The following is a 23813-nucleotide window of genomic DNA, read 5'->3' on the forward strand; positions in this document are numbered from 1 at the left end:
ATCAAATTTATAGAAGTGTTACTAAAATATTAAAAGGAATACTGCAAAGCACATAATAAAAAATACCACTTATGGAAATAAAAATCATTTACTGTTAGGAACCTATTATAACAGTAGTGGATAGAAAAGATATTTTTCATTTTGTGCTTTTTCTTTTTTGTGTTTGTCCATGGCAACTGGCAATAACACTTATTTAAAAATAAAATTTTTTAATGACAAACCAAACCAAATTGTTTATTTAATAATTTTTTTTTAAAACCTACTTTAAACAACTTTTAATTGTCTTTGTGACGATTGTCAGTGACTGATGCTACTATTATCAACTAGTATCAGTTGAATTTACTGGTCTAAGTTTTTTTTAATTTTAAAAAATACTTTAAAAATGTGGTAAAAAATGGTTGAGCAGCACATGTTTTTACAAAAACACAATGAAAAACTCTCCACTCCAAAACATTTGTTAACTGACTCCTAGACAGCACACATCCACTAACACTGGCATTTATCTTGTTGTTCTACAAATACAGAAAAATAGATCTTAACACACTTTAATATATATACAATAACAATATACTATACACTACATTAACAAAAAATATTCAGTTCACACAATTTTTGACCACATTCTTTATGTACATGTCTGCCTAATAAAAAAATTGTGCTAGCAATAATATCAACTGATACCAGTCTGAAAACATCAACATCAGTCATCTAGGGTGTTCCAAGAATGATAAAAAATTTTGTGAAGTAAGTTATTAAAAACAGTTTAAAGTACAATATGATTTGGTCTTTGTTAGAAAGTTTAAATTTTAAATAAAGATAATTTATCTGTTGCTAAATTTAATAACAACATTACGATTCTTAAGAACAAATTCATCTTTATACTAGTTATAATAAATCAGTTTAAACAGAAATACAAGAACTTAATATACAAATCTTCACAATTACAGGTGTATATTTTCATCATATGAAAAGAATCATGAAGAATTATTAATTATCAGTTTTCCTATATATGGAAAAAATTACCACATTATACAAGAAAATCTAATTATAACAGAAAAGTCAAAGGAAAACCCCAAGTATACATTAATGGAGAAAAGTTAAAACATTTTTGTTCTTTTTAAACTTTGAGAAAATAAAAACCTAGCAATTCTCACAACACATTTTCATGTAATAATGAACACAGGGAGTATATAATCATTATTTAAAAAATTTACAAAATACATGAAAATTATATTAATAAAATTAAATAATTTCAATTTAACTATACTCACTTGAAGAATAATCTATAAAATTAAGTTTCCTATTAAAATATACTAAAGTAAGAAAAAATTGATATATAAATAACAGATAAAACCAAACTAAAGGGACTACTGACATTGTCGTCGGCAGGCTCCTCGACTGTACTGGCTTGGATAGAATATGCAATAAAGCAAAGGATTGCACCTATCCATAGAAGAAGGGCAAAACCTCCAAACAACTGTTTGCAAAATTTTACCCATTCTGGTGTCGTCTTTGGTGGTGTCAATGAATTGGGTCCATCTCGTTCTAGGTTTTCTTTTGCCTTCGCATGTGTCAGGCCCTACATAAAAAAAACACATCAATTATTTTTTTTAGACAAACAACTGTTTTAAAGATTAATATCTATAAAATAACCAATTAAAATTGTTATAAACAATAAAAAATGGCCATTACAGTGTTCATAAAAATCAATAATATATTAGTTTGGCACCCCAGTCAGCTCCCCAAACTTACTACAAAAAGTGAGAGGTGAAATAGTTTCAATAAAATATTCTGTGCCCATCAGTAAGCAAAGTCCAGAAATGCAGTTGATATTTGGCTTGAAATCTGCAAACCAGAGGGACTGGCTGCATAGTAAACACCATACACTTAACAAAAAGCTAATGAACATTATATATTATTGTATTTAGAATTAATTATTATTACTATACATTATACATATGCATCCTGCCTAACTCAGAAGGGAATTAAAAGTTATATGATAATGAGTCTTTAAGCAAAGTACAATTTTCATGTGGAAAAATAGAAAATTATATATATTTATATACATAAAATTAATGAATAGTTTTGATAAATTGTGGCCTAGCATCAGAATATGTTAATTTTTTGGAATTAAAAATAAAATTATAAATATCTTTTTAAAATAATAATAATATAGAATTAGAAGAAAAAATGCATTAAAAAGTAAAATAACAAACAATGCTTTTTCCACTTTCTTCATTAAATTTTGACTTTTACAAGTTGATGCCAAAATAAAAACATCCTAATAACTTTAATTTCACAACAATTTCAAAAATAAAAATTTACAGAATTATTAAGAAAGTATTTTTTTTTTTTTTAAATAGCATACTTTTCAAAAGTCTGTTTTTATTATTTAGTTTAAATAAATACACAATTATTTTATTTCTATTTAAAATAGAAAAAGGCCTAAAAAACAGATGTTCATATGAAAAAAATTGTTCACAGAACATTCAAGCAAGAAATCTGCAACTTCATAAATACAAGAAAAAAACAATTAAAAGAAACAATATCAAGTAATTACTGTTGCTGAACAGTGAAATAAGGCTCTCAGGAGCATAGGAATACTGTCATGTGATCACGGCTCGATCAAGGTATTGAGAGATTGATAATGGAAAATGTTTATATAATTACAACTTATTAGTTGAAGATCATAAATACAATAAGACAAATCAGTAATAACAATGACAATAAGAATAATAAATGACAATAATAATAACTATACAACCACAACAATAATAATAATAATGATAAATGCCAATAATAACAATAAATAGTGACTACATACAAAACAGAATTTAAAGTAACTGTCAGGATTTATTTACAGGTAATTAAATATTGAAAACCAGAATTCAGTCCCATTGACAAAAGACATTAGTATGACTGGTAATCTTAACACTTTTAACCGCTAGTCTTGTATTAACAACAATAGTACAATAGATAAAACAAGTATAAAGTTCTCTCACTACAAATACCTTTATTGTTAACAAATAAAACTATCCTAACAATTTATGAATGAAATCTAGTACATTATTTCTTTCACTTATAGTTAACAGTAACTAACCGAACCACTTCTAGTTTTCATGTACTGAAATTACTTCTGATGTCATCTTAATCGCATCAAACTTGTACGCACTAGAAATTCACTTCTTTACTGACCTCGCTTCAAACTCGCATACTCCTCACTTAGAACTCTCTCACAGAACCCACATCCTAATGTTCTGCTTAGACTCATTGACAGACTCCCATCACAACTCCTTGCTTAGACTTTCTCACAGAACTCTATTGTAGCAGTCTCTCACAGACTGACCATCAACTGGTCTTCCCCAGAGTATTTAAACTCCTATCCTCTTTACCTAAAGGTCCAGACCCAACTCGAAGCATGAGAATGATCGTCTGCCATCACAATTTCCCATGAGATTCCTATCCTGATCCGGTAACCCCTTTTCATTGAACAACATCTGTTGTGGGCAGTATTACAAAGAATGATTGTTAAATGGACCTGTTAGCTTTAATAAAAGGGTTCATTTTAGCCCCTTTCTGGATTCGTCCCTGATTCGTCTTATTTTGGAGTCTGTTAACAACTACAGATCAAAATTATGAACAAAGAACAGCCATGAGACCACTATCAAATCAACAAATATAAACAAACATGATGCCACATTCAAAAATTTTACATAGCTATCTAATATCAAAAATAAACTGTAATGAAGATAATCTAATTTTGCAAGTACTATCATTTCATATTAATACTATGAAACATTTATAGAACAAATGTTTTATAGAATTAATAGTGGAAATGACTCATAATAATAATAATGATGAAAACACATTTTCAATAGCTAACCACAGTAGTTGTTAATATAGTAAATGAAGTAATATCAATAGATTAACAAAAATGTAATATTAAAACAAAAACAGTAATATTACATTTATTACAATCATTATCAGTCTTTGATAATAATTTTTTTTAATAAACTGACAACTTTTATACCACAGTTAAATACACTTACTTGATAACATGTTTTATGTGGATGTTATGTTAATTTAATTAATAAATTTAACTAATTTAAATCAACTTTAATTAGTTCAATACCTTATTATCAAAATAAACAAATGCAACACATTACATTTAATTATATATCTTTAATTTACTTGTATTTATTTAAATATAATCTTTAAATGCTAAATTGCTTTGGTGTTTTGTGTTTCTCAGATTCAGTAGATTAAAGTTATCTGTCCTGAATTATTACACTTCTCTCAGAGACAATTTGTACAAAAAATGGCAATGCTATCCAACTTGGTTATGGAGTTTGGAGAACATGATTTCTCAAACAAAAAAAAAATTATTACATAATTATCAGTGAATATTATTTTTTATATCAAATGCTGCTGTTTTTAAACGAATAAACATAAAGGCATATGGCTTTCCCAGTCATAATTTTTTTTGTTAATAGATTTTTTGTTCATAATAAATGTTTATACTATGCCTTTATTTTTTTAATGACATCATAAAAGAAAAAGCATAAAGTTTTCAATTCAACCTGTAACCCTCCTACATTTTTCAATAAGTCTCCTTGCTATATATTTAGAAATAACCTTTATTACATATTTTTTGTTCAAAATTATAGGTTATTTATTTTTATTTTTTTATTTGTTTCCAACTGAAAAGGTTTTTCACAAAATACAACAAATATAGCTATTGGTAGGTTATATCAACTTTATTTTTATTTTCTTCAAAAAACATCAAATTTATATTTCCTTGATAAAGATTTAAAACCTTAAAAGAATACAAGTTAACATTACACTTGAATACAAGAGCAGCACTGTTGTTTTGAAAAAAATCCAGAAGAGAAAACATATCACCTTAGTACATATATTACGTTACTTGCGTAATACGTTTACAAATTTAGCCATCATTACAAGTAGATAAGAAAAACTACAAGTAACTAAATAACATAAATGATAAACTGCGAGTAACTGTTGTAAAATATTAACATCAACCAAGAAAATGTAGTCAGGCAACTGTTACAGACATATTTTTTATGTAGTGGATAAATTAGGACCAGTGTTTACTCTACTGAGAATTCATCTGTTCCCATACCCTTGTGATTTCCCTGTATAGTTTTTGTATTATAATATCATCTACAGCTTCACATTTCTGCTACTGTTCAGTCTTCTCCTGCTTTGTTGTTTTTGAGTTCTCTGATTACACTTTTGCTCTCTTCTTCTAAGCTTGATGTATCTGAGTTATGAACAATGTTTTTTTTAATTATTTTTAAAAATTTCTGAGACTTTGAAAAATTGATTTCCTTTTTAAAAAATAGATGAACAATACACATTTACAGCTTATTTATAGAAAATAAAAATACTGAGAATGGAAGTAAAGTGGGCAAACTCATTCCAAACAAGGTGAATGTTTATCACTTATACCAATGGTGCACAATATATCTTCTTCAATAACAATAAATATAAATATAAATAAATAATAATGTAATTTTAAACATAAAAATATACATAAGACAATGACAAATACAGTATATCCTGGTAAACTAAATTTTCAAAGACCAAACTATCATTATTCGTTATGTTTATTAGAAACAAATTTCACCTTTTACTTTGTTTTAATTTTTTACTCTGATGAATAATGAAAATTGGTTTTTTATCAGCCAACTTTTAAAATTGCGACTGAACCTACAATTTTAAAACTGTTGGTGTTATAATATGCTCACTTTATGTAACTTATAAAATTTTAATTGTAAGTGGCTCAAGATGCATGCACTGCAACAAGTGTGAAAGTGCAACCACAAGTATGCCATGTGCGGTTATTTTACTGATTTGATAATTCATCAAATAAATTTATTTATTAAATCAGTATTTGATGTAAGTTTAATTTATTTACATTAGTTCCATTACCCTAGCATATCTACACACTTTTAAATATTCCTTTCTGCTACAAAATATCTGATATCAGTTCTTACATGATGAAGAGAATAAAATGATCTAAAATAGTCCAATATTAATAGCAGATTTTAGAGAGAAAATCGAACAAAAATTTAAAAGTTATTTTTATTGCCAAAACACTGATGATATGTAGTACGTTAGAAAAAATCTGATGAATAATAAATGAAGATAATTTATTAATGAGCAAGATTGACTCATTAGACAATAAGTGTTATTTACACTTAGATAAATTAAATCATAAAAATATTGAAAGTGATAAATGTTATATGAAAAATGGTTATAAATGCCTACATTTTCTAGTAGGAGAATTTGACATGCAGATACAAATTTAATTGGAGGTTGAATTGTGGTTCACATTTGATTTAATCTTTAACCAAGAACAACAAGGCTGAATGTTGCTAAACCATCAAGGTGATGGTAGAGCAGCAGTGTAGTCGAATTTGGGATGACACAGCTAGCATGCAGTTATAGACAGTTATGTTTACAATATATAGACAGGAGAAAAAGAATAGAATCAGAAATAATTCTTTTAAATGCAATAAAGGTACACATTCTAAACAACATTATGTGATGAAAGTAATTCATGTGTAATTTATAATTTACCTATATAATTTAGTTATTTATAGAAATTATATAATTTAGTCATTTTTGGTTTTTGATCAAGGAGTATTGTACGTTTATAATTTCTAAATAAGTTTATAATAAAAAATTATTTTTACATTTTATACAATTTCATTAAAAATCAGTCATTAAACTAATGTGAATGTTATTTTCAAGTGGAAAATTTAAGTCACTACAAAATTAAAACCTTATATATAATCTACCTTATCTATAAGTAAGTATTGAGAGGTAAGGCAATAAAAAGGATAATTAAAAACAACAGAGAAGGTAAAATTTCATTTTTCAAGATGATGTGTATTTTTAATCCAAAACAAAAGAAAATCAAATATCACTAAAACTTTTGACTACAATTATGTAAAATATTCTGTAGTAAACAAAAGTTCGGAATTAGTATTAGCATTTAAGTCTATCTGATATAATTTGAATTAGGACATATCAATCAATATCTCCAGTATAGATGTAAATAAAATTACAGATTGTAATGAATCACCTGGTTTATCTTGCAGTTACCTTGAAATTTCATCAGTAAGAATTAATACGTAATGTATGCAATGTCTGTAAATATAACTACATTTTTTTTTCAATCATTTTAATAAGTTTTCAAAATTGATACTACAATATAAAAGTATCTTTCTCTTCTAAAATCAGCAGTAACTGAGTAATGCATTGTTTTAAATGATAAAATTGATTACTTATTCGATTTTTTGCAACGTAATAGGCGTTGTTAATCAAATTGTTACTAATTATAAAAATATGAATTTTAATAAAAAAATAAATATCAATAAATACTTTGAGCTGTCCCCTGACAAGTAATCCTTTTACTGGATAATAGTACAAATTAAAGGTTGTAGTATATATTACAATGCCCTCCAACCTGCACAGTGTAAAAAGCTAGATCCAAATATCACATATACATAAATATATATATATATATTATTGTTATGAAGCATAGAACAGTGTACTTCCTTTCTTTTTACTATCTATAAATTTTATATTACTAGGCTTTCATAAAATAACCTAGTATATTTTAAATATGTATATCAACTCGCTAGATATAACATACATTACTTAATTCCTCTAACAAATTTTTTTATTTACAATGCATTAGATAAATAATATTTAACAACAAAAAATTTAGAATACTAAATGTAAAAAATGACAGATACTTCTTATACTATCCATGACATTTCTATACAGTACTAATTATTTTGTTTATTCTAAATTTTTAGAAAGGGTTTGTGATCACCACAAAACTCTAAAACATACATTTGAAACATATTTTCCAAATAATTTTCATGATTAATTTCTGTCGGTTCAAAATCCAATTCAGGCTTACAATAATAAAAATGACATTTCGTTATCAAACTAATAACAGTAAATTGAGCTTTCAAGTGACATTATGTTAAAATGATATATTACGATCTTGGTTTAGCTTGATACTAGATTCTGCCTTCAGAGAAAAGTAGACTTCCCAAATTAAGTGAAGATCTACTGAAAATCATGATGCAGTTTTCTACTACCATCCTTTATAAGAAAGGATTTTCACTGTTCCTTCAAATAAAAAAAAAGTACAATAATTATAGTAGTAAGTGTGTAATCTTTGAAGGAAGTTAACCAATAATAAGCCAGATATCCAGCAACTCTGAGGCCAAGAAGCCGAGCCATCTCTAAAAAATAGTAACATAATAACAACATAGTGTTTATTTATTTAATAATTAAACCATTGTACAATGATATATAGTTTTTATTGTTTACTTCCAATCAATTATGTTTCTGTATGTATCCAAAACATACTTTTCGATAGATCTATTATACAGAGTGCACAAAAAAAATATTGGGGTTTTAAAACTAGTTAATATCTCTTAACTTGATTTACAGAAATGAATCGCGAATAAAATGAAAAAGACACTATTAGAGTTTTTATCCACAAGTGCAAGAACCTTTTGTAATGTAGCATACATCCAACCAATAGGAAGATTCATCCCATACTTTATCCAGCTTGTTTGTAGTAATGGAAGTAACAACTGCTTTTCAATCGTTTGCCTCAAACTCAGTAGTCAGAGACACATACACAAGATTCTTTATAAAACCCAAAAGGAAAATTCACAAGGCATCAGATCAGGTGACCTTCGACACCACCACAAACAAGCTCTGCCATCAGGTAAATGTTGACGTATGAGGTTAGTTCAGTGGTTGGGGGAAACATCATTCAACCAACCCATAACAGAGTTATGCCAGTGAGAAGGCTCATCATCTTGATGCCAAATAAAATTCTCCAAAGAGAAAGAAACATGTACACATTATATCCAAATAAGCACTCCTCTAATGCTTGCTTTAGCGGAAAAAAATGACTTGTAAACTTGCCATTACAGTACCCCACAGAAAACATTTTATTTTGGAGAGTCCCTTTTGCATCATAAGAGTTATATCTAGTATGTTATATCTAGACATAATATCCAGATAGGACATTAAGTGTTATCATCTTTTCCATTTAGATGAAATGTTGACTCATCAATAAAAACACAATATGATCAAGAAAGTCACCTTAATGCTGCAGAATTTCGATTGAAAAGTCACTGCAGAGTGTACACGGTAGGCTTCAAAGCCTGTTACAACTGTAAACAGTATGGATGCATATGGAAGCATTTCTTTAAAAATTTCACACTATCATTACCATTTCACACTACCAGCACTGCTAATTCACATCTGGCCTTCCTAACAGATTTTTTTAGGACTATGCAGAAAAGACTGCCAGACATACTCAACATTTTCTTCAGACACCTTTGGTCATTCCAAACTCTTCCCCTTACACACACATCTGATCATTTCAAACTGATTATGGCATCAACAAATATTATTGTCACTTGAAGGATCTTGAAGGAAACTTTCTACGTAGCCCATGTTAAATTGTAATTACAAATTCACACTAGTAAACAGCAAAAAACAGAAGGCTTTCTGTTCAGGATTTTCCATCTTTGCTAATGACACTATCAAGTGGAAAAGTACAGAATCCATCTATCCCCATATGTGCAACTAATACTGTCCTTTTTACTCTTTGACTCTAGTCTTAAATCAAAATTGTGTATACCATCCAAGAGATAAATAAAAAACCCCAATATTCTTTTTGTACACCTGTTATTATGACACAATACAATAACAGATAGTAAAATATAGATATTATTAAAAATTACACAAATTGATGTATTTAAATTATATAACTCTAGCATCTTACAGGTCCTTGGCAGAGAAAGGTTGAAAAACATTGGCCTAAAATATTTAAATTATTCACCTGATTCAACTTTATGAGGAAAAGGTTTTTTCCTAAATAAGTAGTATAAATTAACATTTACAAATACTAATTAATATGTTACAAAAAATGACATGTAAGGAAGACAATATGAATTATTGTGGCCTACTTACTGTGTCTGGATGTGTTTGAAATCTCTGATATAATTCTTCTACTGAGATTTTGTGGTGATCAATATCCAATTCTTGTTTCAGGTCATCTAAATCTCCTTTTTTCTGTGTTTTGGTTCTTTTCCGCCTTGACTGTAACAAAAAATTAAGACATTAGATTAACTGAATGATTTATTGTAAGTCTTATGGATAAAACAATTATTGAAAACAAACCAATATTCCAATGAACCATGAAATAGACATAGTTTAAGTAAATAAATCAGATAATAACTATGTTAATTCATCAAATAAGTATTAGTACAAACAAATTAAAAAAAAAAAAATAGAAAGAGCAGTACAGAAGGAAATGTTTGCTGTAATGATCAATTTTTAATGAATACAAAAAAATTGCTGTTCACCCGTTCAATAAATTCCTGAATCCTGGAAAAAAATATTAAAATATGAAAAAAATTTAATTCACATCATCAATATGTTTCAGCATAGATAATAGAATTATAAATAATTATAATTTCATAACTAATTATACATAATTCTTAAGTAAGTTATAACTCATAACTTATTACATAATTAAGTTGTAATTCATATTAAATTCAATGGGCGATTTTAAATAACCACAAGTTATTTTGTGGTACACATAAATAAAATGAAACTTTTGCATTATTCATCAACACTTAAACAAGAAATTAATAATTAAAAAATACAGAAATAAATTTTTTATGAAAGATGAAATGAACAATGGAACGAACCTCATTATTTAACAATCAGAAATTGTGGTTACAGACATGATCAATGTAAATAACGGACAACAGAATACTTACTTTAAAAATACTACAATATTTAGAGAGAAAAAATTACATTTATTTAAAAATCACATCTACATTGAAATAATATAGGTTAGTATTTAATTTGGTGTAACAACATTAATATAATTCAAAGAAAGCAATTGCTGGTACAACAGTATATTTAATGAATTGAAAAAACTGGAACTAACAAGTTATGTAATAGAAAAATGTTTCCATTTACTTTAAAAAAAAGTTTCAAAATGCTAAAAAGACAAGGAAATGAGAAAAGATTAGTTATCAAGAAATTAACAGGCAGTTTTATTTTTATTTGTTTTAATGGCCCACAAACTGGCATAAAATAAAAATACGTTTAGTAGTAGTCAGAAAGGTTCTTTATTTTTTCATTTCTTGAAGAAAAATCTCAATATAGAAATGAAACTGCATAGGTTAACAAAAGAGTAATTAAGAAATAACATATAATCACCCTTAATTAGTTTTGCCACAATTTTGAAATAAGCTAATTAACTTCAAATCCAACAATAAAGATATAATACAATTACTATAGGGAAGTTTAAGAATAAGTTTTAGTATACAGTAGCTACATCAGTACAGATAACTAAAGTGGGTAGGAAGGCAAGTGGAAGGTTTATTTCTTTGGCCTTGGCAGCTAGTAAAGACTGACAGTTTGAAGGTGATGTTGAATAATTAAGGTTTTACTATATTATTAATGTACGAGGGTTATTTTTTTCAAGGTCCGATCGGTCGTGAAATAAAAACCCGCGCAAAAATCGGATGAACCTTTGCGCATATGTGTTGCACAGCATCCCTAGTATGGACTTCAATCACGCCGTGTCACTTCGTTTAGTTCTGAACACGCAGCTAGCACGTAAACATGTCTACAATAATAGCATCTCCCACCACGTGTGAAGTGCGTGCGGTAATTCAATTTCTTCAGGCTGAGGGGTGTAATGCAGCTGAAATTCATAGACAAATAAGTAATGTGTACGGTGAAAGTTCAATGAGTGACAGCAAAGTGCAACAATGGGGCAGGAACTTTAAAGCAGGACGTACAGATGTTCATGATACAGGCGGTCAGGGAAGGAAGCGAGTGTCAACCGATGATCTCGTTGAGCGAGTAGATGAGGCAATTCAAGAAAATCGTCGGTTCACAATTTCTGTATTGAGTGATTTGTTTCCTGAAATTTCAAGGTCAGCTCTCTACACCATTGTGAGTGAGAGACTTCAGTACTGCAAACTGTGTGTGAGATGGGTTCCCAAGATGCTGTCCGACCATCACAAAACAATGAGAATGGACGCCTCCCTAACATTTCTCCAGCGCTACCACAATGAAGAAGATGTTATCAACAAAATTGTGACAGGGAACGAGACATGGGTCCATTTCGAAACTGAAGAAACAAAAGAACAATCCAAACAGTGGATGCATTCTCATTCTCCCAGTAAACCAAAGAAGTTCAAGCAAACCTTCTCCAACAGAAAGTGTATGGCTACTGTGTTCTGGGACCGGAATGGAGTTTTCTTGGTGGAATTCATTGAACGTGGCACGACCACCACTGCAGCCTCATACTGCGTGACTTCAATGTCTACGAAGGGCAATTCAGAATAAGCAGAGAGGAATATTGTCATCAGGCATTGTCTTTCTCCATGACAATGCTTGGCCGCACACTGCAGCTGTAACAAAGAAGCTCCTGCAGCGTTTTCGTTGGGAAGTGATCACCCACCATACAGCCCGGATTTGGCTCCATCCGATTTTCACCTCTTTGCTCACATGAAACGCTGGCTAGGAGGGCAAAATTTTGGCACAGACATTGAGCTGCAGACCAGCGTAGAAACATGGTTGAAAACACAGGCGGTTCCGTTCTATGACGGGGGTATTGGAAAGTTGGTACCACGCGCTAGACAAATGTCTAAATCAGAGTGGCGACTATGTAGAGAAATAGCATAAAACTATGTAAGTACTTGGTACAAATAAAAAATTGTTTATTTTCACCGTGGTTTTAATTTTGTGATCGATCAGACCTTGAAAAAAAATAACCCTCGTATTACAATTACATATTATGTTTATTTCTATAGCTTCAATACATAGTTATTTTGTGAATGAATTCTTAAATAATTGTTGCACACTACTTATACAAGTATTTACCATTATTATGCCATTTTACCAGTGAACCATTTTGCAAATGGAACAATAAAATTACATACGCATTGTTCTTCCAGTAATAATTATGTAGTTCCTTCTCCAGTGAAGATATTGATGACACAGAAAATAATGGTACTTGCCTTATTCAATATATGTTGTATTGTTTAATTTAGTGTTTTCATAAATTTTAATGTGGTTATAAATTTCATATTGCTCAAGTGTGTAGAGATCTTGGTCTTTGCTATGAATCAAATTTTCAAGTTGTAATTAATGTCTTTCTACTTATCTCCTATTATTATGGTGTGATTTGCAAACTAATTCTGTGGTTGGGGGTTGTTCGTTGTGTCTGTTTTAACATAAATTAATACAGTCATCATAAGAAAAGTAAATTAATATTTTTTAGAGCGATTCAATATATAATGAAAAAGTTTATTTTTTACAAAAAATAATTCATTCATTGTAAAATAAGTAAAATACATAGAGCTTTTTTTAACTAAAACATAATTTAAACAGTAATGGTCAAATTAATCAGGACAAGATTACATTTAAATGAAATGTTCATAATTACAGTTTACAATCTACCTCAACTACTTTAAGCTATTGTGTGGGCTGGCCTAAACCAAACAAAACATATTGACAAGTTTTATATATATATATATATATATGCTTTAAACCATTGAAATAATTTTCCTCTTAGTTGAAAACAAAATTTTATTGAAATTGAAGCCCATACATAATTACTTGCTTATATGAAAATATAATTAATATTACAAAAAAATCAGAGATTGTAGTTCATAGAAAGTATCATGTAGTGGAATTATAACTCTTAAAATCTTAATAGCTTCTATTGTTGGTTGTAGGTAAATCAATTTCTCTAAGATTCATAATTCATAAGGATTCATAATTTCTCAAACTTCTAACGATTCAGGATTGTTAACTGCACACAAAAAGAATAATGGGCAAGAAAAATTGAAATAGCTCATAAAACTGAAAAATTCAATTAAGAAATAACATAATTCATCCACAGAGGGAGGTATGGTTCTTTAGAAACCTGTATTGACTACTGGTAATAATGATTCGTCAATGAACGATATTGAAGGTTTCTAGAGTCTGGGCAGAAGACCAAAAAATTGTTTAAAATATACCGTAATTGACAACTACCATGAAGATAAAATTTTTCATATTTGTGGTAGCAAGAAGTACAAAATGGAATTATGATTACTGGAAAAAATAGTCTTGTGATGAATCACATTTTTTTAGCAGGTTATCGATTAACTTTTGTTAATATAACAAATTACAAACTGGTACAGCTGAGCATGTAAAATATCCAGAAAAACATGTTGGGGGCCATCAGTGAGCCTGGGTGCCTCTAAGTACCAGTTAAGAGAATGGTGAATTTAAAAAAAAATACAAAGATATTTATTAAAAGAAAAATTATACTATTTATGTAGATTCTGAAATGAAAATAAATATAGGGAAAAGTAAAGTAATGGAAGTAAACAACATAGAGGATTTAGTGGTAAAGTGAGGGAAAATAGTGGTTTAGTGAAAAATGTAAAACAATAACTGATATTAATAAAGGTTCTATGGTGACAGAGAACAATGGGGGACTTCCTCTTCTTACTTTGAAGGAAGTAAGTAAAGTAAACAAAGTAAGAACATTATTTTGTAGTAAAAGTCTGGACTTAAGAGATATGGAAGTGGTTGGTATGTATGGATTGCCCTGTTGAATGAAAAAGTATGGACAATGAGGAAGAGGGAAAGGAACTGGACTTGCCTTTTGAGATGTGGTTATGGAGAAGGATGGAAAAAATAAGATGGAAGGATAAAATGAGGAATGAGGAAATAATAAATAGGATTAAAGAAGATAAAGCACTTACACGAGAAGTACACAAAAGGAAGAAAACTGGTTAAGGACATGTGGTTAGAGAAAGTGGAATCTTGTCAACTGCACTGGAAGAGTTAGTAGAAGGAGAAAGGAAGTGAAGAAGAAGGATGAAGTTAATAGATAAGGTGAAGCTTGGAAATTACAAGGGGATGAAAGAGAAGACTTGGGACAAAAATGAATGGAGATAGTAGTGGCATATGAGACCTGTCAATAGACAAAATATTTATCTAAGAAAATCAAATCCATGACCTTGATTGGTTGAGGAACTTTCCCAATCTAAACTTTATTGTGGAATATTTTAAGAAATTCCTGTAAACAGACAATTTAACAAAGAATTTCAGCTTAATTAACAAATATATTTATTATGTTCCATGACTGGAATTGGTAAAAATTCTCCAAAAATGTTAAGAAGTCAATGTCAAAATATGTAAATGAAGGAGACAATTTTTTATTAAAATTGAATAATATAAAGTAAATCTATATTATTAAATGCATTTATTTCAAATTATTTTTTTCTGTCCCAATTAATTTACACACTACAGCAATTATCAACTTAACATAAAATTAAATTATAATTAAAACGTTTTCCATCAAATATTTGCATAATTCAAACCATATAATATATTAAAAAATAAAAAATGACGTAATATAGAATAACACTTTTTCAACTAACATTATTTATTTCATATTAACGTTATTTGTTACAAAATAGAGACAAAACTTTATGAATTACAGCTTTATTAAGGCTGGAGATTCCTTTTAGTTTTAATTGGAGAGATTTCTTTTATGTCTTACTATTCTTTAGCTGTCTTTCACAAACTATGAAACTCAAATGACCTTAAGTCAATTTACACTAATTCCACATACTAAAAAGGAAATAGTTTAGCCACAAGACCTTCACATAATATTTAATTTATAATTAATCTCAAATCTCCTTCTCTCTAAAGCCATACTATTTGACTGAAATTTGAATGTAATTTTTCTCTTTACTTATAAATACCTATAAAATAAAATCTTATAAATGTACCATGCAATAATTGATTTATAAATTTTCATTCCAGATGGTAATTCTGCAGCATATTTACAATTAATTTTGATAAATGCAAAAAATCATGTCATAGTTAAAAAATAGCTCATGAAACATTACAAATTCTTTCTTTCCATAATACAAATGAAAGCTGTGAACTGCTCAAAAATATTTTGTATATGTATTAAGTGTAATTGAACAACTAATGTTTTTAAACATAAATTAAGTTATAATAAAAATCAGTGACTTTATTTTATAAGATACTTATAAATACTTTAAAACATTTTTTTAATGTACATCAATGTTCTCAATTTATAACTAAATACAATTAATTATATTTATTTTGTAAAAAAAAGAATATTAAAAAATATATCACCAAATATTTTGATATCTTTTCATGTGATCTTTTATAGAAGGGTCACCCAAGAAATTAAAACTTTGCTGAATACAGCTTAAACTACTGGATGTACAATATAATTAACATCTCCAGAATTATTAACTGTAATATACATTTTCCCTGCTAAATACATTTTAGTTATTAAAATGTTCTTTTCTGCAAAATTTTGAATTTCTGATTCTTTATTTTGATTTATATTCTTTATCTTGTTTGCATGAATTCAGCCAGAACAAACTGTCATATAAATGTAATCACAATATATGTTATATTCTTTTTTAATTGTAGAACAAAATTATAATGCATTTCAAATTTAAAAAACTTGAGAATAATTGTTTTTTATAAGCAGAATACTTTTTATTGAGCAGAATACTCTTTAAGGATTTAAATTTTCATCCAAATAATATTTAAATAAACCAGAAATATTGATATTAAATGTTACTGATATAAATGAAAGAATTTTTGTCTGACAGTTTGTAGATAAAATAAATGAAGATGAACATTTATCAGAAATCTTTGGACACCTGATCAAGCACACATCTCTTTTAGTGCATCTGTTAACAAACAAAAGTGCCACAAGTATGCCATCAAATCGCAGAACACAGAAAATGGTAAAATGAAGCATGTAAATGGTAATATGGTATGTATACTTTGTGTATAGATAATCTGACAGAAATGTGAGTATGATATACATTTTTTTTAGTAATTACTGTTCAGGCTTTCCAGAACAATCACATAGTTTCTGGAGCATCAGAACATTACATTACTAATAAGCAGTTTCATTACATTAATAGAGAAGTAAGAACAATAACCAGAATACAAGAGCTGTTTTAAAAGCTCATCATTATAAGGAAAGGTGATGCATACTTAGACCTGCAAGATCAGAAAACCCGTTCAAAAAAATATCCTTTTATGAACCTAAATCTGTATTTATTTTAAGCCTACTAAAATATGAAATTCTTAGTAAACTAAAAAAATTATGTAATTCACATTAATATATTACTACATTACATAATTTCTTGTAATTTATCACTATTAAATTGTTATTAATCTCATTTAATTGTTATAGTGAAAAACATCATCCCAGTAGTCATTACCAATACATAATACTAATGTTTATCATGCTTAAACTTGTTATAATTAGTTAATCATCACAAGGTATGATCAAATAAGGTAATAAGGTAAATAAGGTAAATCAAATAAAACCTTATCAGCTTCCATCTGACCCATTTATAGCTATGCAACTGAAACTTCATGTTTTATTTCAGTTTTTTTATTATTATTACTACCATAATTATAATTTATATTATTGTTATAAAAACTAAATGAACTATTTATTGCAAATTTATTTGGTGCTATTTGAATGACATTATTGAGTTTTTAATAAATATCTTTATAAAAAAAAAATTGCAAAACAATAAAATATTGTTTTAACAAGCTGTTAGTAATAGTAGAAACATTTACAATCTGTTAATTTTTTTTTCGTAGATTTGTTTTTTTTTTAGAGAAAAGAACAAAAAGTTCTTAATTTAAAGTTGTAATTAATGTAAACTTTCATAATTTTCAAAAAAAAAGATTAATCTATGATTCCATAATTAAAATATAATCAGATGAAATATTAACAGTAAAAACAAGTTTTTTATTCAGTAAAAAGTAAAAAATTGTTATTCTGAAGAATATAATAAAATTAATATAATTATTATTTAATTAATAAAAACTGTGCTAAAATATTATAAATATTTACACTATTATAAATATTGTATTACTTTTTGTTTAACAGCAAATAAAAAATCTATTTAAAATTCAATGACATTAAAATTTCTGTAAAAAAAAAACTAGAAAACCGATGATAACAATTAACAAATTAAATTAATAAATAACCTTTTACGTATAATGCATAATTACAGTGTATAAAAGCTTAATTTACAATGTACATACATGTTTAATGATCCATTTAAAATAAGGATCCTATATAAATCATTTTTCCAGGAGAGTCTTAAATTATTAGCTTATCACTTTTTCATTTATATCTTTAAAAAAGGATTAATTTTTTTATATAACATAGTTATTTTGAATTTTCTAATGAGTTCTTTTGGGTACCGATTAGAATTCATATATTTCAACTATAGTTAAATTTGTGTAATTTGGTATTATCTTGCAATTTTTACAAAATTTACAAATAACTGTAGAAAATAAATTCACTTGACTTATCTATTCAAGTAAACAGTTAATCTTTATATTCAGTGATTGTTTTTAATTCCAGCGTATTTAGTGCCAAGCATAAGAAATTGTTTTCTATATTAAATAACAATACAGAATGACAAAATGTTTAAATATGACATTTATGAATTTTTAATTCATTTAAAAATTCATAAATGAAAAAAAAAATTCATTTAATTACTTTATTAAATTATTTTTTCATTCTATTATTAGAAAATTAAAGTTTACATAGGAATTAAACATAGATGTCACGGAGTCATCTAGCTAAACAAATGTTTTTTCTAAAGTAATAGTTTTGAGTAACATTACCCATGTTTCCCAGGTACAGCAAGAATAATAAGATTAATATAATTTACCTTAAAAACTACTACAATAAATAGAAATATTTTGTATTCCATTACATTGTCCTTTACTTAAAATAACTATATTTTTCAGAACATAATTATATTATGGGATTACAGGATCCCTACTTTAAAAGTATTGATTAGACACAATGTGTATTAAAGCAAATCTGATTGTTAAAAATTCATTTACATTAACAATAAATGAACTGTAAATGTGCAAATAGAAACAAAAAATAATAAAAGATAAATACTCAAATAAATTATAAATAACACACATATATACATCTTATTTTTTTAATGAATAACAGAGTGAAACAATAAAAATGAAATAAAAGTGAAAAATGTGATATGAAAAAGGTTAAACTAAACTTATATTAAAACTGTAATATATACATTATTAATAAAAATTACACCTATAAAATATATCCAAAGTACTTAGTTACATTACATAATATAATAAAGCATACAAAGAAGTAAGCAATGAAAATTTAACATAAGTGAAAAAAAAAAAAACAGTTTATTTTTTGTTTCAAGTTATAAAAATAAATTCAATGACATAAGTGTGTGAGTTAATACATGTAATGTGGCCATATGTTAATGTACTGAAGAAGCATTCATGCAATGTTTTCTTCTGCTGTAAAGACAAATGAGATTTACAAATTACAAATTCAAAAAATATATGCATATCTGAAAGAACATTAGATATAAAAAAAATCATAAAAATGTATAATAAAAATAACTTATATTTCATGAAGAACACTTATAAATAATGAACAGTAATAAGTTGTTTATTAAACAACTAAGCGTTTTTCGACATCAAGCCTGGAGCATAATTAATGGGAAAATAACAAAACAAAAATGGTTATAAATATAACCATTTATTTCATAACTTTTAAGGCTAAAGTTGAAAAGAACACATAAACAACTTTCAATCAAATAAATACATAGCTGTTTGTAGACTGATGATGAAAAATTAGAAACAATGTTTGTAAAATGCATCTTCCTGGAATACACATCTAATTAAATCTGGTACTAGAGATTTAAAATTCAAAAAGTTAAAATTTACTGAATAAAAAGGAAGGAATTCAAGATGAAAGGTTATTGGAATTAAAATATTGTAACCTAAAAGAAAAGTATATAGATTTAGTCATCAACTGTGCAATGATAAAATCACATGTCTAATCACATACATTCACATCTTTGCTTTAAACACAAAATAGTTTTAATGAACTTATTAAGAGGGTCCTTACATCAAGACAATGTTTGCAAAAATCTGATAAAAGTAAAGGAAGCTGATTGATACAGATATGTAAATAAAGAAAGGATGATGTGAGAAAAAGGCTTTGAAAACAGCATCACCAGGAAAAAGCATTAAAAAAGTAAGAGAATAATGAAAATTCAACCTATTGTACAAATGATTGTATATGGTTCAAGCTTGTAGAGGAATAAGAATAGAATTAATTAAAAAATAAAAATTGAGAAAATCATTTAAAGAATAAGTAAAATATTGTTAATAAAAATCATAATCATTATTTTTATATATATATGAAAAATACAACAAACAACTTCAGATATACATATTAAACATATTATAAAGATAAAAAAGAAAAAAAGCATTAACATATTATGTACACAAAAAATAGTAATAATAATATACAGCAATATAAATAGTAGCAGTAACAGAAGAAGTAGCAGTATAAACTGTAAACATTAAAAAAACAACCCCCAAAATAACAACAGATAAAAGAATTAGAAGAAGTATCTGTGCCGACACCTGTAGAGTATTTATCGTTAACTTTTTTCTTAAATAAAAATACCTTATATTTTCCATCTGCTGTTTTGTTGTCGTCATAAATAACAGGTCCAGTAGCAACACGATATGAATCAGATCTCCCCTGAAACAAAGTAACTTGTACATCACGTAACAACCCATAAAGTTATATCATCTGAAACTGACTTTTAAATAAATAAATTATCAAAATGAAAACAATTAAAAGTGTATTAAATTATACAAATAAATAATAAAATAAAGACTGTTCCGTACATGACCAACAATAAAATTGAAATATATTAACAAAATCTTGGAAGTTTTGAGTAATAAAAAAATTATATTTGTTATAATACAACAACAAATTAAAAAGAATATTAAAATTTACTATTCATTGGATCAATAAAAAACAGTAAATTCTTTGAATATGAATACTGCTAGTGCTTATAACAGTTATATATACTAATTGAAAAGTAATATACAATAACAGCACTTAGATGCAGCGTGAAACTAATAAAAGTTTTTTTCAGAAAATAAAAAGCTATTTATAATTGTTTGATTAAGTTTTATATCCAATTTAGAATTTTAATTTAATAAAATATTTTATTTTACATTTCTTTTATCAACATAAGGAATTTTATGTAAGAAATATAAATGGTAATCTGGATATCTGTTATGGTAGTTTAGTCTGAAAATTTATAGAGAATACTGCATTTGAATATGGACATGGAAGAACACACGTGAACAACAATAATTTTTAATACTCATAACAAGAAAAATTTGAAATCTAGTGTGATTTTATGAAGCAAGTAATGAAGCGGCAAGCATTATATAAATTCTGTTATGAGTTATTCTGTTATAAGTGATGTTACAGTACAAATCTTTGTCTACAGATAAACAGTGTGTGCCAAAAAATACAAGTTGAGGGGTAAGTTATGTACCAAGGGGGCCTTTTGCAACTGGAAGAAAGACAGGTGTGGTAATGGAGGAGAGTAGCATAAGTATAGAAGGCTCAATTAGGGTACTGCTGGTTCTGCTACAAAAAAAAAAAAAAAAAATGGGTAGATAATGTATTTATTTATTGTTGATATTTAGTAAAGTTGATTTTTTTATTCAATGAGTACTGCTCAAAAAAAAGAAAATACTGTTTAGAATAGATTTTCTTTGATATCAACAAAAAATGTACAAATATATATCTTCTGTAATTCATTGTTTTAGTTTAATGGTAAAACTTATTGTATTTTGTATTGGTAACACACACACTAACACACACGCACACACACACACACACACACACACACACACACACACACACACACACACACACACACACACACACACACACACACATACACAAAATAAAAATAAATAGAAATAATAATAATAATGAAACTATCTGAACAATTCCAGGGGAACCTTACATTCTGCACAGGTATTATTCTGATATAAAATATACTTTAAAATATTATTTTTAATAAAAATAAATAAAGTTTCAACATACAATCAGTGAATAATAAGAAAACTTTGGTTCCTTCCTATATCACCCGCACCCAAGTTAACAATTAATGAACTAGCATAAATGGCACAAAACATTCCTAATAATCTAGCACAAATCAAAATAACTGCATAAAAAAAACTACCAGCATGAAGTCCATTTTCAATAAGGCACAAAGCTAAATACAATACTTCATTGAATGAATGAAGTGAAAACCAAAATAAAATTTAAAAAAAAAATTACATTGTGATTGTCTAGAAGGTTTAACCAGTATCAAAAGTATCATACTATTTTATCAACAGCAGCTGTTTTCTGGTATACCAGACATCTACAATGAAGGGACTGCCAAGGAAATACTTACATTATATCCCTTACATTTCTTTTAGCAATTTAATTAAATTTTAACGACAAAATATCCAATAAATATGCACTAAAGTTAATATTTAAAGAGTATTCTGGATAGATTAAGACCATTCAGGGGAAATAACTCTTCAAGTAAACATTGATACTTGCCATCCTTCCTAAAAACTGTCCACTTTTTAAATAGAGAATTATATGAAAAATAATTACATATTCCATTGCATTACAAAGAATCGTAGAGCAGAATTTCATAAAACTTGGAAAGTAAGTATGATAACTTCATCAGAAAGAAAAGAGAGTGAATATTCCTAAGAGTAAAATTAAAAAAGGATTTTGCTTCACTCACCAATCAAAAAGCACAGCCAACCAACCACTTCTTACTTTTCTTGAAAAAAAAAAGCTTTTATATAGTTTTTTTTTTATGCTAAGCAATATCAGTTGCCTTTTGATTAATTTTCTACAAATTCACGCACTTTTATCATTAATTTGAAATTATTTGGAAAAAAAAAATAATAGGATAAAAACTTTGCTGGAAAAAAAACATGTTTTGTGATCAAATCTAACAATTTCACAATTATTCAACATGATGATCAACCAAAACTAAATCAGTAATACCCGCTTCATAAATAACACACACACACAAAACATATTAAATATATAATTCATGATCATTGTAAGGCTTTATTATCAATGTACCTTAAACCTTTAAACCGTTGTAATAAACAGACAGTTCTATTACTACTAACAACAGTAACAATAACAGACTTGCTATAACATACAATGCGATCACAGGCCTTGAACATAAAATATATATCTCAATGGAGTGTATATTATTTGTATCAGCAAATAACAGAACACAATACAGAATAGCTGATCTATTCAATAAATTAAATATCTGTTAATCTAACTCACACTTAACAAAGTAAAAAATCAACAAAAACATTATGAAAATTTAAATAACGCATTCCACCAACTAATTTATTAATTACTGCTAATTTTATTAATTTTAAAATTTATTTAAGAAAAACAATATTGCATTCTGTTTGCTACTCTTTCTTTTTTATAGTAAAATGTGATTCAAACTATCTATCCTTGGGGGGAATTTAAACTTTTGGTAAAAAAGTGGTCATTAACAAATATACTGAGATACTTAGAGAAGTTTCTACTAATGGAAAGTGCGAGAAAATGAAAGAAAAAATGAAAAATATAAACCAATGAAAAAATTTAAAGAGAAAAATATAGAAATGATACACAAACAGGAACAATGGAAAAATTTTTCTAACATACAGTTTGGACAATAGAAACTATTAAGCTTCAATAAACAAAGGGATGGATCGGC

At 27.2% G+C, this 23813-nt stretch overlaps 1 protein-coding gene across 6 annotated transcripts in view; it reads right to left on the reverse strand.

Moving 5' to 3' along the window:
- The window catches only part of Atpalpha (sodium/potassium-transporting ATPase subunit alpha), a 330235-nt gene that overhangs the window by 83239 nt on the left and 223183 nt on the right, over positions 1-23813 (reverse strand). For 5 of the 6 annotated variants that reach the window (XM_075366700.1, XM_075366702.1, XM_075366701.1 and 2 more), the window contains exons 2-4: positions 20669-20746; positions 10042-10170; positions 1376-1579 (exon numbers count right to left, since the gene is read on the reverse strand). In XM_075366700.1, coding sequence (XP_075222815.1) covers positions 1376-1579; positions 10042-10170; positions 20669-20746 — 411 coding nt within the window. The remainder of the gene's footprint in view (positions 1-1375; positions 1580-10041; positions 10171-20668; positions 20747-23813) is intronic. The other variant, XM_075366705.1, reaches the window with a different exon arrangement.

Source organism: Lycorma delicatula, chromosome 5 (genome assembly GCF_047948215.1).
Source record: "Lycorma delicatula isolate Av1 chromosome 5, ASM4794821v1, whole genome shotgun sequence".
In the NCBI taxonomy this organism is placed as follows: Eukaryota; Metazoa; Arthropoda; class Insecta; order Hemiptera; family Fulgoridae; genus Lycorma; species Lycorma delicatula.